At 61.2% G+C, this 15512-nt stretch overlaps 1 protein-coding gene across 1 annotated transcript; it reads left to right on the forward strand.

Moving 5' to 3' along the window:
• Nucleotides 1-12672, forward strand: DHX58 (DExH-box helicase 58). Its single transcript, XM_065422511.1, has 13 exons — nucleotides 1-81; nucleotides 2085-2271; nucleotides 3161-3362; nucleotides 3982-4172; nucleotides 4643-4759; nucleotides 5062-5188; nucleotides 6257-6448; nucleotides 6981-7237; nucleotides 8956-9105; nucleotides 9715-9876; nucleotides 10206-10396; nucleotides 10943-11039; nucleotides 11747-12672. The coding sequence occupies exons 2-13, from the start codon at nucleotides 2104-2106 to the stop codon at nucleotides 11918-11920; spliced, it is 2028 nt and encodes a 675-aa protein (XP_065278583.1). The 5' UTR covers nucleotides 1-81; nucleotides 2085-2103; the 3' UTR covers nucleotides 11921-12672.
• Nucleotides 12673-15512: the final 2840 nt, after the last annotated feature.

Here is a 15512-nt window from a genome sequence, read left to right on the forward strand (position 1 = left end):
GCCGGTGCAGCGACCGACCGCGGATTCACTGTGGTGTAGCCGAGCCCTGCGCTGGGCTCGTGTCTCGGTCCGCGGATCCAGGTCAGTGTCATTGGGGTTAAACGTGCCTGGCGCAGGGGGGCTGGAATAATGTGTGTGTGTGTGTGTGGGGGGGTGCTAAGAGCCATTGAGCCAAACTAAACCCTGGAAATAATGGAAACCACTTCAAGCCGGGGGGGGGGGGGGGGTGCTGCAGCCCCTCCCAGCCCCCCCAGTTCCAGCACCCCAGCCCGGAGCCGCAGCTGGCAGGAGGTGGGCGGCCAGGCTCCAGGGAGTGGAGCTGCTGGGAGCCCCCTGGCTGGGCCCCCCGAAGGGTTTTGCTTTCAGGCTCTGGGGGTCTCGGGTGGGGTGGGCAGATCCCCTGGCAGAGGCAGCAGCTGCCAGGCCACGGGGGAGCAGGCGACTCGCCCGGGTCCGTTTGCCAGCGGGGTGATTCTGGGCGGAGAGGGGCGCTGCTGGGCGAGAAGTGCCCGCCTGCTTCTGCCACCCACCCCTGCCCTTGCCCTCCGCCTGGGGGTGCCCTGGGGCCGCCTGGGCTCATGGGCGCTGGGGGGCCAGACGAGCTAACCCTGCGGGTGCAGGGTTCTACGGTGCGGGGCTGGGGGCGGCGCTGGGCGGTGGGTGACTCAGTGGCCCAGGCTCCTGTCTGACCTGACCGGTCTCTGCCTGCAGGGAGCTGGGGCTGCCAGGCGGGGGGGAGGGGGGAGATTGGATGAGGCCAGGAGAGGGGATGGAAGATGTGGGGGGATGATGGATTGGGGGCAGGGCAGGGGGTGGAGAGAGGTGTAGGTTGGAAGCCCAGGAAGGGGTTGGGAAATGGGGAAGGGCGTCAGATTGGGGGCTGGGCAGGGGGTGGAGAGGGGGAGGGGTTGGAGGGCAGGGCAGGGGGTGGAGAGAGGTGTAGGTTGGAAGCCCAGGAAGGGGTTGGGAAATGGGGAAGGGGGTCAGATTGGGGGCTGGGCAGGGGGTGGAGAGGGGGAGGGGTTGGAGGCAGGGCTGGTTCTAGGCACCAGCTGAGCAAGCTGGTGCTTGGGGCGGCAGATTGTTCGAGGCGGCGTTCTGCCCAATCCTAGGGCGGCACGGCCGCTTTTTTTTTTTTTTTTTGGTTCTTGTTCTGCTCCGGCCGCCCTGTAGGGGGCGGCGGTGCGGAGAACCAGAGCGCCCTGCAGGGGGCAGCGGCGCGGAGAACCAGAGCGCCCTGTAGGGGGCAGCGGCGCGGAGAACCAGAGCGCCCTGTAGGGGGCAGCGGCGTGGAGAACCAGAGCGCCCTGCAGGGGGCGGCGGCGCGGAGAACCAGAGCGCCCTGTAGGGGGCAGCGGCGCGGAGAACCAGAGCGCCCTGTAGGGGGCAGCGGCGTGGAGAACCAGAGCGCCCTGCAGGGGGCGGCGGCGCGGAGAACCAGAGCGCCCTGTAGGGGGCGGCGGCGCGGAGAACCAGAGCGCCCTGCAGGGGGCAGCGGCGCGGAGAACCAGAGCGCCCTGCAGGGCAGTCTTCTTCCTTCCCTCCCCGCCGACCGGAGCGGAGCCCTTGTGGCAGGCGGCAGGAGGCGGCGCAGCGGGAGGGGCCGCGTGGCAGCGCCCCTGCTGTAGCCCTGGCCACCCCCTTCTCTCTCTCTCCCGCCTGCTCCCTCCCCCTCCGCCCCCCCAGCCAGTCCCCCTGCACCTGCGCTCCGGCCGCGCCGCAGGTTTTTTTTTTTTTTTTTGCTTTGCCGTTCTGGCCGCCCCGTTTTTTTTTGCTTGGGGCGGCCAAAAAGCCAGAGCCGGCCCTGGTTGGAGGGCAGGGCAGGGACTGGAGAGGGGGAGGGGTTGGAGGGCAGGGCAGGGGGTGGAGAGAGGTAGGCTGGAAGCCCAGGAAGGGGTTGGGAAATGGGGTAGGGGGTCAGATTGGGGGCTGGGCAAGGGATGTAGAGGGGGAGGGGTTGGAGGGCAGGGCAAGGGGTGGAGAGGGGGAGGGGTTGGAGGGCAGGGCAGGGGGCTAGTCCCTCTTGCTTGGTCCATGCTGATACCAGCTTTGCCCCCTTCACACTGGCCCGGTGCTTCCTGCAGGTGCCCAGCGCCCGCCCGCATGGAGCTGCGTGACTACCAGTGGGAGGTGATCCTGCCTGCCCTGGAGGGCGAGAACATCATCATCTGGCTGCCCACGGGGGCAGGGAAGACCCGGGCAGCGGCCTACGTGTGCAAGAGGCACCTGGAGACCCGGGAGCGGGCCAAGGTGGCCGTGCTGGTGAACAGGGTGAGACCGGAGTTGCACTGGTGGGGGGGGGGGAATGGCTCACGCCGGGGTGGGGCTGATTCTCCCAGCCTGGCCTGCAAGGCGCTCCCCTCGGCCTGTCCCCGGCCAGACATGATGGGGACGCCGGACGTGCTGGGGCTGCAGCCGGAGAGGGACCAGCCAGAGTGAGGAACCGCCCCCACCCCAGGCCTTCAGGTCTTTGCACACAGACGTGCTACGGAGGAACTGTGGCCGAGTCCCCACGTTCTCTGGGTCGTCGCCATGTGCCAGGCATGGCTGCGGGGGCAGCGGGCAGTCGGGCTAGTCACCCGCATCAGGCTGGCCTCACGGTCTCAAGGGGGCGGACTTGACGCCAGGTGGGGGAGCTGTGTTCACGCAGGGGGTGGGAAAGCAAGCGGGCAAAACATGCCCACCTCGCCCTCTGCCCAGGCCGCCGAGAGCTGGCTCAGTCCCAGCATGGCCAGCGCCAGGCCTCGTGACCGCCCATCCTCCCCCATGGCACCCCAGCACTGTGTGCTGTGCTCTCTGCATAGCTGGTCCATGTGAGAGGATAACAGCCTACTACTGCTGCTAGCTAATGGCATTACCCTGTTAGTTGTGCTGAAGGTCCTGGGTTCAAAACCTGCCAATGACCCATGCTAAGGAGGGAGGGTCCCCAAACGCCTGCTCTACGCTGGAGCCCCCTAGACAGGCAGGGTGTGGCTGGCTCGGGCTGGGCAGGGGGCTGTGCTGCTTTGCCTCTGTTGTCCATGGGAGGTTGCTCAGCTCAGCGGCCAGGGCTCTCCCCAGGCCCTGTTCTCCGCCCCACCCTTAGCTCGGGGGCGGTTCTCGGCTGATGTTGCTCAGCACACAAGCCTCACAGGGCGTCTCTTGCGTGTTGGGTGGCCAGGTGCACCTGGTGGCCCAGCACTACACGCAGGAATTCCAGGCGCTGCAGGATCGCTTCCGGGTCACGCCCATCAGCAGCGACAGCGACCAGAAATTCTTCTTCTCCAAGGAGGTGAAGCTGAGCGACGTGATGATCTGCACGGCGAAGATCCTGCAGAACGCCCTGACCAGCCAGGACGAGGACATGCACGTGGAGCTGAACGGTAGGAGCCCGGCCAGCTGGGAGCCGGCCCACGTGGGGCTTGGATCTCAGGGCCGGATCCCCAGCTCGTGTCAATCGGCTGTGCCCATGTCAATTCCGATTGACACCAGCTGAGGATCTGGCCTTTGGTTACTGCTGAGCGTGCACAAGCCAGCGAGAAAACCCAGCTTGACTCTCAGCTCCTGGGGGATGGAGATGGTGGGAGTGAGGGAAAAGGGCTGGTCCCTGGACAGAGCCCTGGGTGGCCTGTTGATACAGTGGGGACAGGGAGGCTGCCTTGCCTTGGAGATCGAGAGGCAGAAGGGCTAGTGCCGGCGTTTTGTAAACTGCGCACATTTGAGCTGGAGTCCATGGGAGGCAGAAAAGACAGTGTCATTCCCCCTGCCCCCGGCAGTTGCTGGTCACCTTGCATTGCAGACCCCCGCTCTGTCCACCTGCCCACATGGTCCCCTCGAAATCCTCCCAAGGCACCCCGGGGAGTCTGTGGCAAAGCTGGGAACTGACCCCGGGCCCCCAGCTAGCACCCTAGTCACTTCCCCTCCTTCCGGAGCTTCTCCCCCCCGCCCTGTCAGCCTCGCTCCGGGGCCCTCAGCTTGGCTCAGCCCCATCTCCCTGGGCAGATTTCTCCCTGCTGGTGATTGACGAATGCCACCACACCCACAAAGACGGCGTCTACAACCAGATCATGGAGGATTACCTGGAGCGCAAGCTGACAGGCCAGCGGAAGCTGCCGCAGATCCTGGGCCTCACCGCCTCGCCCGGCACCGGGGGGGCCACCAGTGTCCAGGGGGCCAAGCAGCACATCCTGCAGGTGAGCGGAGTGTTCCTCACGCCCCCCCATCCCAGCTAAGCGGGGGACGTGGCTGGCTGCCACCCCAGTGGCCCAGGAACTGCTGAACCTCCCTGAGATTGCACCAGGCTTGTCTTTTGGCTGCTGGAAAAGGCCCTTGGAGCAGGAATTGGGGCCGCGCAAACTGTCTGCCAAGGGAGCCCATCTCCTCGGCTTCTGGTCGCCTGACACACCTGAGAGTCTAGCCACGGCAGCCACATGGGTCACGGAGCTGCAGTGTTGTTCCCCCTGGCGTCTGTCAGGAGACGTCCCTAGGGTGTGTGTGTGGGGGGCGGGGAGTGGCTGCTGGTGCCAGATGTGCCCATGCTGATGGTACCCCTGCCTGGGTACATCTGGGATACCCCCCCCCCCCATTGACTGGGACCTTCCCAGCTCAGTGCGTCCATGGCATGTGGCTCATATGGCTCGGGGGGGGTGTTTAACCCTTTTAGATCTGCGCCAACCTGGACACCGCCAAAATCATGTCGTCTCAGAAGCACCGTGTCCACCTGCAGGCTCAAGTCCCTCATCCCAGGAAGCAGTACGACGTGTCCTACGAGAGGCCGCAGGTAAAGGGCTCTCAGAGCCGCCGGGGCTGCACATGGGCACAGACCCCAGGGGAGAAGAGAGAGACCCCACTGCAGGGGAGACCAGCGACAGCCCTTGAGGGTTTAAACCCCTCAGTCAGCTCTGCTTAGCTCAGGGCCTGGGAGGTGGGGAGGGGTAGCCGAGCCCACCCCATAATCAGCTGGGTCCCCTGTGCTCCCAGCCTGCGACCCGACCCGGCTTGCACCGTGCCCTCGGGGCGTGCCACGGGCAGCAGCCTTCCCCTCGAGACTCTGAGCCCTCCCTGCCTCGCTCTGCTCCCCAGGATCCCTTGGGCCGGAAGCTGAAGGAGACCATGGCCCACATCCACCAGTACCTGGACGTTCGCGGCCTCCCGCGGGACTTCGGCACCCAGAGCTACGAGCAGCGCATTGTCGAGCTGGGGAAGGAAGGTGAGGGGCTGTGTGCCAGCGCAGGGGAGGGGTTAACGGGGGTTGGGAGAAATCTAGAGCTAATCAGGGGGAGGAAGGTTGAGCTTGTGGCTCAGGCATTGGATTGGATTCAATTCCCAGCTCCGCCTGGCCTTGGGCAAGTCAGTTCATTGCTCTGTGCCTCAGTTTCCCCACCTGTAAAATGGCGATAACGATCCTCCCTTTGTGTTGCCTCTTTCGACTGAGCGCTCTTGGGGGCAGGGCTGGTCTCTTATTACATGTCCACGGGGTGCCCAGCACAATGGGATCCCTCCAGGCGTTACTGTATCTACACACAAATGGCCTAGATAAACCACCTGGGCTCCAGAACGGGCACCCAATGACAGTGCCTGCGAGAGGGCAGAATGCTGCCTGCAGCATGTCCCTTAGCTGTGGGACTTCCTGCTGCAGGGTGGGAGGGAAGCTAATAGCCCTGTAGGGTTTTTGTGCGGAATGGTGCCTGCAGTGACTCAAGCCATGAATCTGATCCCAAGGATTGTGCAGCCTCATGCGCCGAGGTGCAAAGCGATCTGGGGAAGGAATTACCCCGCCCCTCCCGTGGGATAGCCTGGGGCCTCTGATCCCGCGCCCTGGCTGCTGTGCGGGACTGAGCCAGGTTATACAGCGCAGTAACAACAGTCACCATTGTGGCATTTTCTGTTATTGCCTTTTCCTCCTCGCTGTGTAATGGGCCTTTGACACATGCTTTCTTCCCGGAGCCGGAATAGAACCCAGGAGTCCGGGCTCCCAGCCTCCCCTGCTCTAACACTAGATACCCCCCTCCCGGAGCCGGAATAGAACCCAGGAGTCCGGGCTCCCAGCCTCCCCTGCTCTAACACTAGATACCCCCCTCCCGGAGCCGGAATAGAACCCAGGCATCCTGGCTCCCAGCCCCCCCCTGCTCTAACACTAGATACCCCCTTCCTGGAGCCGGAATAGAACCCAGGAGTCCGGAGCCCAGTCCCCACACTGGCCCCGCTCTCAGTGACTGCCCAAGGCGCCGTGCTGGGGGATTGGCTCTCAGTGGTTGCTACAGTGGTTTTGTTCCAGGAGCCCAGTCGTTCTGCCGTAAGACGCGCACGTGCGCCCTGCACCTGCGGAAGTACAACGACGCGCTGCTGATCAATGACACGGTGCGCATGATCGATGCCTTCAACGCCCTGGACGAGTTCTACCAGCTGGAAAAGGCCACCAAGGTTCTGCAGGACCCCACAGAGCGCTTCCTCGTCAGCACCTTCGAGGGTAAGGGCTGGAAGCAGGATACGGGGGGAGGGAGGGGGGTTGTAGCCCATAACAAAGCAAGGGGAGGGGTCAGCAAGGCCCAATGTGCTCATCTAGGCTGGCCTCCTGCATAGGGCAGGCCAGAGAACCCTGCCCAGGTACCTGCCCAGGCAGGCCAGTGGCAGACCCCATGTGTCCTGACTCCCAGGTCAGTGTCCCAACCACTAGGCCATGCTGCCCCTCGCAGTGCTGGGCTTATGGGACCTCTCTCCGGGAGGACTCGCTGCCAGACGTACATTACGTGTGACGAGCCCCTTGAGAAACGTTAGGATGAATGTAACCCATGGGGAGGGGGCTGGTCCCCAGGAGCGGATAAGAGCCTACAGCTGCAGCTAATAGAGTCACTCCTTTCACTTCAGCAGTAGAAGTGTGTGTTCTTAGCGCTGCAGGCCCTGGGTTTGAATCCTGGGCCAGGGTGCATGTGCTGTAAAGTAGCCCTGGGGCTCGCTGGCTCAGAGCTGCCGCTCTCACCTGCCTGCACGCTCCGTTGCAGAGATCAAGGCAGCCCTGCTGGCTCTGGCCAGCGACCCGCGCTACGAGAACCCCAAGCTGAGCAAGCTGGAGGACATCCTCCAGGAGCAGTTCCGGACCCTGGACCGCTCCCGCGGCATCATCTTCACCAAGACGCGCCAGAGCGCCCACGCCCTGCACAAGTGGAGCCAGGAGAACGCAAAGCTGGCAAGGCTGGACATTAAGGCAGCTGTCCTGACTGGAGCCGGCTACAGCAACCAGACCAAGCACATGACCCAGGTGGGTGTGCGAGGGAGGGAGGGAGGGGGCAGACGGTGCTGAAGGCAGCTGTGCCCTGCACGGCTCTTCTCAGCCCAGGAGCTCCAGGTGCTTTGCACACCCCCCCACTCTTGAGAGAGGCCAGGGGAAAGAGCGAGAAACTGAGGCCCAAAGAAGGAAGTGCCGTGCTCCCCAGGCTGGTGACAGAGCTGGGAAGAGAACCCAGGCGTCCTGACCCCCAAGCTCTACCCCACTAGAACGCAGCTGGGAGAAGAGAACCCTGGAATCTCCTCCCCTCCAAGAGTGGGGTGTTGTACCAATAAAAACTAGCAGGATCTTATTAAAGGGGACAAGATAAAGATGCCACATCTATTATTAACCTGTAACTATTAGCAAATACCTTAATGCTTATACACATACACTCACACACACACACACACACACACACACACACCAAAATGTTCTGCAGCTGCTGGATAGTTACCGGTCCTGATTGTAGTTTGAGTTCGCAGCTTGGGATCGGAGCTCGTGGCAGCTAACTGGCCAGGAAGGCTGAGCCCGAGGAGGAGCTGGGTCTCTGTCGGGCACGCACCGATGCTCCTTGATGTTGATAGCAGAACATTACCCAAAGTCTCTCATCTCACCCTTCCTTTTTTATAGGCTTTTTTTTGGATTCAAAGTCTCTAGGTCTCGCTGTGTCACGCCGCCTCTGGGTTTGGTGCTTGATCACCCGTCAATTGCAGGCGTGACTGTCAGCCTGGGACCTGGCTTTGATCTTCCTTCTGTTGTTTTTTTCTTTTTAGGGTGGATGCTTCTTGCTTGAGTTAGGGCTGTTGTCTAGTTCTTCAGCCGTTGGTATTTGAACTTTATCTCATCAGGACGGGCTGGTGCTGGAGGTTGATTCTATCACCCATGCATCCCTCATTCACACATCTCAACTAGACTAATACAATTACAGTCTGGCTTGCAAAAATGGAGGCTGCAGCACAAGCCTTCTACAAAATGGAGTCAGCATTTTAAAATGGGTTTTGAGTTACAATATTGCACAAAAGTTGCAATGTTACAATGTAGGCAAAATGGCAAGTGTAATGAAATGGTGAACAGAAGTTACAATGGTACAGTGAATAACTAAAAACAATTTCATTCACATTGGTTCTACAGGGGAAAAGAACCCAGGAGTCCTGACTCCTGCCCCCTCCTCTGTTCTAACCACTAGGCCCTCCCCCTGGAGCCTCTCCTGCCCCACCCCACCCCACTGGGTGAGCAGAAGGAAGCGTGGGGGACCTGTCCCCTCACACTTGGGAGGGGAGGGACGAGTCAGTAGCTTTAATCTGTGTGATTCTCGCCCTGTCGTGGCCGGGGGGCCCTGGAGCTGTGTCCTGGGGAGTCCCCATGCGGAGTTGCAGCTTTGGGCTCTGTGTCCCAGGTTCCCTGTTGTCCTTTCGCCCTGCGGCTGGGTGATTGCAGAGGGGCCTGGGGGCCTGGGATCCCTGCGGCTGGGTGATTGCTTAGGGGCCTGGGGGCCTGGGATCCCTGCGGCTGGGTGATTGCAGAGGGGCCTGGGGGCCTGGGATCCCTGCGGCTGGGTGATTGCAGAGGGGCCTGGGGGCCTGGGATCCCTGCGGCTGGGTGATTGTTTAGGGGCCTGCCTGGCATCGCTGCGGGCCTGGGATCCCGGCGGCGCCGGGCCAGGCCCACGGTGGGTGGGAACAACAGCTCCGTCCCTTCTCTCTTCCCAGAACGAGCAGCAAGACGTGATCAAGTTGTTCCGCAAGGGAGACCTCAACCTGCTTTTCTCCACCAGCGTGGCTGAGGAGGGCCTGGACATCCCAGAATGCAACATCGTGGTTCGCTACGGGCTGATGACCAACGAGATCGCCATGGTGCAGGTAGCCGGCCGCTCCCCGGGCCTGGCCAGGCTCTGCCCTTGTTCCCCGGATCCCTCCCTCCTGGCTCCGAGGGACCGACCACTAGGCTGGGCCGGATGGGGTGGGGGGAGCCGCTGCCTTCCTCAGTGCAGGGGGAAACCGGCTGTCCCAGGCCCACCCAGCTGGGTCTGTCTGACACACACCCAGCCCCCGGCCCCCTGGAGTCCTGCCGAGCGCCGCTCGCAGCCGGGTCCCTCTCGATGGAGCTGATGCAGAGCTCAGGAGCGGGAGCTGTGCGGCGAGGCCAGGACCACATGGGGCACAGAGACCAGACTCCCCACTCCTCTCTGGGGGCTCCCTGCAGGCCAGGGTCAAGGCACGCTTGAGGAGGCTGCGCCCAGGAGGCCTTCCATCCCGAGTGCCATCTGCCAGCAGTACCAGGGGATGGCGAATCCACCCGGACCTCGTAGGCTCAGCGTTCACCCAACCCCCTCGCTGGGGGGCGTTGCAGACCTCCCATGCCCCCACTCCTGAGTGGGGTGGCGGGAGGGGCTCTGCCGGCGCTTTCCCTGGGGCTCCTTCCTGAGCCGACCCCAGGCGTGACCCGACTGCGCGTCCCTGTTTGCACAGGCCAGGGGCCGCGCCCGCGCCGAGAACAGTCTGTACTCCGTCCTCGCCAAGGCCAACAGCAAGGAGGTGTCGCGGGAGCGGCTGAACGAGACCTTGGAGGAGCTCACGCAAAGAGTCATCGAAGAGGTGCAGGCCATGCCGGAGAAGGAGTACCGGGACACGGTGAGGGGCCGGCGCTCGGGCACAGCCCTGGGGGCCAGCAGCTCCTGACCCGTGTCCATGCTCCATGGCACAGAGCGGGGTTCCCTGTGCACTGGGCTGGCTGGGGCCTCAGGCCCCGTTCTCCACCCCGGCCACACTGCTCAGACAGCCTGTGTGTTGTGCTAAGGCCCCCAGGTGCCCGCCCCACAGGGTGGTGGATGGCAGCAGCTGGGGAGGGGACAGAGCGGAGTTGAGGGGGCTGGTGGTGCCTCTTGCTGCGTGTCTGTGGGTGTCTCCTTGCGGTTGTGTTCCTGTCGCACCTCCGTTGAGCTGCCCCTCCCCTCCCCCAGATCACAGCCCTGCAGCGAAGCGCCATCGTTAGCCGGAAGGTGAAGAAGGCTGAAGGCAACCAGAAGCGGCAGCTGCATGACCCGGACGCCGTCCGCCTCCACTGCATAAACTGCAACATGGCCGTGTGCCACGGCAGCGACCTGCGCACCGTGGAGAAGATGCACCATGTCAACGTCAACCCGGACTTCAAGTGAGGGCGGGACTGGGGGCCGGGGACCCGAGCGAGCGGAGCCCTGCCCATGTGCCCCGGGGGCCCCCGGCCGTTCGCTCTGTGTCACGTGGGCTGCCGGAGCTGGGAGGGGAGGTGGGCAGCAGCACCAGCACCCACTGGGGACAGTTGCTAGCGCAGGCATGTGTAATGCTGTAGTAGATGTTCCCCAGCCCCCTGCCCTCAGACCTCGCTCTCCTTCTGCGCGGAGGCCTCCGGCCTGGCAGCCCTGCTGGCCCCTCGCTCAGCGCTGGGACTCCCTGCGGGACCAGCTTCGCAGCCTCTCCTAGCAAGAGCCTGGAGAGACACGTCTGTGGGCCCCATCAGGCCGGGGTCCTTCCCGTCCGCTCCAGGGACAGATCCAGGGAGCAGCTTGGGGCTGGGATTGTCCCTCTTCCGGGGTGGTGGGCGGGGAGCTCCCCTCCCCAGGTGGCTGCGTGCTGGCTCCGCTCGTGAGCCCGGCATTCTTGGCCCACGCCCCCTCTGCTTCGCCCCTTATGGCAACGGCTCTTGGTGCATTTCCCGCAGGATTTACTACAATGCCACGTCCAACAACGTGGAGATTCCCCGGAACTTCAAGGACTGGAAGCCAGGGGGCAGCATCAGCTGTGCGAGCTGCGGCCAGGTGGGTACGCGGCTGAGACACCCACAGGTGACTCTCCCCTACTGGGTAAGCAGGCGCTGAGGTCGAACTGGAAATACACCCAGTCTGCATGTACAGAGCCCGAGTGACGGAGAATCCACACCTCCCTTGGGGATCCCAGGCTGCCAGCCCCAAACGTTCAAAACCCATGAGGTTTTAAAAAAGGGGGTTTCTGAGCCTTTAGGGGTCACAGCTCCCCTCCCCCAGCTTTTCTGCACAGCCATGAGGGCTAGAAACTTCCTTTTTATTTTAAGGGAAAGCTGAGATTCCCCCCCATATCACATGACTCCAAGAGCTGGGGCTTTAAGGAAAGCATCAAATTTTAAATCCCGGGAATTGGCAATAGTGGGGTCTGCTCCGATGGCAAATTATCCACATTTCAGAATGGGTGACGTATTTCCAGTGTGAGTTTTTCTGCATTAAACTTCCAGCCATTGGAGCTTGGGTGTATGTGGGAGTGAGTGTTTGTGAGCATGTGTCTGCGTGCACGTGTCGGTCTGTGTGTGACTGGGCATGTGTGGTTAAGGTCTATACACTCCCCTGTATATAAGTAGGAGATGTTTGTACAGTTCAGCTCTGGGATCAGATTCTAAGTCCCGTCGCCCAGATGTGCGACTGTTTAGTCCCGGCGATTTGCGGTGGGTCCTGCCTGTCCGTCCGGGTGATGTGTCCCTCGTCCGTCCGTGCAGGCCTGGGGCATGGAGATGATCTACCGCAGCGTGACGCTGCCCATCCTCTCCATCAAAAACTTCGTGGTGGCGACGCCAGACGGGAACAAACAGCCCAAGCAATGGAGCCGGGTGACTTTCACCATCGAGGAGTTTGACTACGTGGAGTACTGCAGCAGGAACCTGGACATGTAGCACCTGGCCGAGCCCCAAGCACCGTCCCGTGGCGATAGGGCGCCTTAGCCCAGCCCTTGGCATGGTAGGCAGGAGCGCCCCTCCCAGAGATCAGCATTGGGCACAGTGGAAGCATTTTAACCCTGCTTTGCCCAGGTGTGGCTCTGTCTTTCCTCCATACACTCTGCAGCGCCCGGGCACTGGGCAGAGATAGACCAATGGAGGAGTAAGGACCCCCTGGAGATGGGCCCCCCTGCGCTCCTGCCCCTCTCTGCTCTGCTGGGCCCCTCTGGGCCCACACAGCATCAGGAGCAGGATTGGGACCTAGGGGGACTGCCACCCCCAGAGACCAGGCTCTGGGCTGGGAGGTGGTCTGGTGATGGGACTGACGTGTCCCGGCCAAACAGGGCAAGGAACCATAGACCCACAGGGTTAGAAGGGACCGTGGGGGTCATGTTATCTGACCCCCAGCCAACAGCTGTACTGTTCAGCCCAGGATTGACCATAAAACCCCTCCTGCCCTCCCCAGGCATCTAACACACTCCCCCATCCTCCCTGCCCTGCCCCTCAACACTCACTGGTAAGGAGCCGAGTGTTGTGACCAAATCACAGACCGGGGTCCTGTTCCCAGCTCCGCCGCTGACTCACTGGCTGATCTCACACAAGTCTCGTCCCGCCTCTGTGCCCAGGGCCGACTCCAGGCACCAGCTTGCCAAGCAGGTGCTTGGGGCGGCCACTTCGGAGAGGGGCGGCACGTCCACCTATTCCGCGGCAATTCGGCGGACGGTCCCTCACTCCCGCTCGGAGCGAAGGACCTTCCGCTGAATTGTCGCCGCAGATCGCGATCACGGCTTTTTTTTTTTTTTTTTTGCGCCGCTTGGGGCGGCAAAAACCCTGGAGCCGGCCCTGTCTGTGCCTCAGTTTCCCTACCCGTCAGACAAGGATAATGCCGCGCCCCTTCTAGGGGGAGTTGCAGGTACATTTCTTTGTGGTTCTGTGAAGAACAGGACAGGACACATCTCTCCCACCTGCCCCTGTCCAGGAGCCCCCCCCCACCCCCCCGATCTCGATCACAGCTTGCAATGATTCTGCGCAATGCGCAGAAGCCACGTTTTTTCCTGCTCGGCTGCATGAAGCCGAGTGCGTGTCGAGTGATCGGTTTGCAGAACTGCCACCAGCCCCTCTGCTGTCCGAACCGCCAGCCCGTGCAGCCGCCCGTGCTTAGCCAGAGGGGAGGAGCCAATACGAAAACAGGCAAGTTCTTATGAAAATAATAATAATAGAGCCAATAGGGGGCCTCCTTGAGCCTCTCGGGGCCCTACGCCATTGCTCAGTCTGCTGATGCCTAGCGCCAGCTCTGGCTGGGTAGGAAATACAAGCCCCATGGAGTCCCTAGACCCCACACAATGCGGTCGGGAGTGGCCAGCGAGTTGCTTTGCACGCTGATCTCCAAGCAGCCCGCTGCCACTTGGGGGTTTGAGGCTGTGACGCTGGCAGGCCAGGTGCCAGCTCATGCCCAGGTCCCCAGGCCTCCACTGAACACTGACAAATCCACGGCGGGCACCAGTCTGGCTCCCCGAGGGTTAGTGGTGTTAAAATAGGTAGTAGAATTATCAGCATGTGCTTAGTGCTTAGACTTTATGGGATTGCTGTGAGTTGCCACGTGCGTTGATCTCAGTCACACTCTGTGTCCCACACTGTAAGGTAATCGCTGAGCATTTGCGCTGTCAGCCTCTGTGACTGTGTAAAGACAGGGCCGGAGAGCGCGATTAGTGTGAAGTGCCGGTCCCCGCCAGCAGGTGTTACTGCCAGCCCACAAGGAAGGCCCATCCACACCAGACAGACTAGAGCGGAACATTCAAGTGGACAAAAGACTTGGTTGTTTACGCTCCCCCACCCTATTAAGATGAGTCTCGCCCGTGAATTCCTCCCATCAGCTGAGTTTCAACTCCAAGCAGAAGAGGGGCAGGGAATAAAAACCCCTAACAAGGAGGAACTGGATCTTTATGCTGCTTTGCATGGGACAAGGATCGCTAGGCATAAGCAAAAGGCTTGGCTTAGCCCCGCGGGACATACAGAGCTTGCATGGCATAGAAGCTCCTGTTACTTTTTGAAACTGAAGATTGGAACTTATTTGTGTGCCTATGTCTACCTGCTTTAACTGTATGACTAACTCGGATTTCCTTTTCTATAGAATAAATCTTGAGATAGGTTAGTATAGGGTTGGTTACACATGTCATCTTTGGTGTGTGATCTGAGGTGCACTTAACCTGGGGTAAGGGACGGTCCTTCGGGATTGGGAGTAACCTGAATATTGCTGTGATTCTTGGTGTAAGGGACCATCTCTCACAAAGGCAGGCCCACCTGGGTGGCCAGACAGATCAGAGTGCCCCGGGGACTGTCTGTGAGTCCGTGGCTAGGTTGTTATGGTGCCTGAGGAGTTCACACGCGATAATTGACGGGTGAGATCTCAGCGTGGCACTCACAGCCAGGTAGGGGTTGGTGCGCTGCTTCCTAACAGGCTGCCACTCACGCCCTTGAGCCACTGCAGGACAGCTTGGCAGAGGCATGTGGTCTCAGACCGTGTTTGTATTTGCCGAGTTTCTCTTAGCGCAGAAGAGCGCAGGCTGGAGGCCCGAGGAAAGGCAGAGTCCATGAGCCATCTCACATATCCCCCCCCGCCAGCCCGCTCAATGCGCTCATGTCCCACGAAACAGGGCTCCAGCCTTCACAGCTCCTCAGAACAGCTGATCTCCAGACCATGTGCGTGGCACATCCAGCACACCACGGGCACGGAGCAGCTCCGGCCCATGAGTCTCTGCCCACGAACCCTGAGCAGAGCAAACAGCCTGATTAGGACCTGGTCTGAAGAACGCACCTGAGCTCAGCTTGTCCACCTGACAGGGAGGAAGCAGCCGGGCCGGGCTCTGAACCTGCCCCAGGGGGTATTTCAGAGCTGACGCTCAGATCCCTCTGGCAGGAGATTAAAGGATCAACGTGGGAGCTGCAGCAAGGCAGGTCTGAGAACCAGCCGAAGTGGCAGCCTGCAAATATTCAGCAAGGTTATCTGGCGTCGCTAGGGCAAAGGCAGCCTTGCTCCTGGCACGTCGGGACAGCCCCTGGCTTTTCTGCATCTCATGTTTTGCTTTTTAGTTAATTCGCCATGTTACCATTTTAACACTTGAGCAAAGCAGCCAGTGAATCCGATCTGGCTGGAACAGCTGATCCCTGCGCTGCTGGGAGCGTAACTGCACCAAGGGGCTGAGGGCTAGAGGAAGGCGCATGCCCCCGCTCCGTGGCCCAGCCAGCCAGCAGAGACGCTGCAGCAGCCATCAGCACCGGGGAAGAGTTGTCTTAGTTAATGGGATTGGTTTGTTTCTTCACTGGGAACTCAGCTGAGACCCCACCAAACTCATTGCACATGCCCCAGTTATTTATTTTAAACATTACAAGACGACAGCTGTGCAAGCCCTCTCCTCCTCAGTGCATCAGCCTCTCCCGGGCGGGCCAGCCCCACCCTCAGTGTAACCCTGAATGGATTTAACTTGCAAAATCAAACTGATCACAAACAACAGGTTCGGGACTCGAATGGCTACCTGAGAAAAACGTATTC

This window comes from Emys orbicularis, chromosome 25 (genome assembly GCF_028017835.1).
Source record: "Emys orbicularis isolate rEmyOrb1 chromosome 25, rEmyOrb1.hap1, whole genome shotgun sequence".
NCBI lineage: Eukaryota > Metazoa > Chordata > Testudines > Emydidae > Emys > Emys orbicularis.

Bases quoted from the DNA above. Each gene is read 5' to 3' on its own strand.
- DHX58 (XM_065422511.1), top strand. From the start codon at position 2,104: ATGGAGCTGCGTGACTACCAGTGGGAGGTGATCCTGCCTGCCCTGGAG. The intron at 5,189-6,256 runs GTGAGGGGCTGT...GTTTTGTTCCAG, and splicing joins TGTCGAGCTGGGGAAGGAAG to GAGCCCAGTCGTTCTGCCGT. The intron at 11,040-11,746 runs GTGGGTACGCGG...CCGTCCGTGCAG, and splicing joins GCTGTGCGAGCTGCGGCCAG to GCCTGGGGCATGGAGATGAT.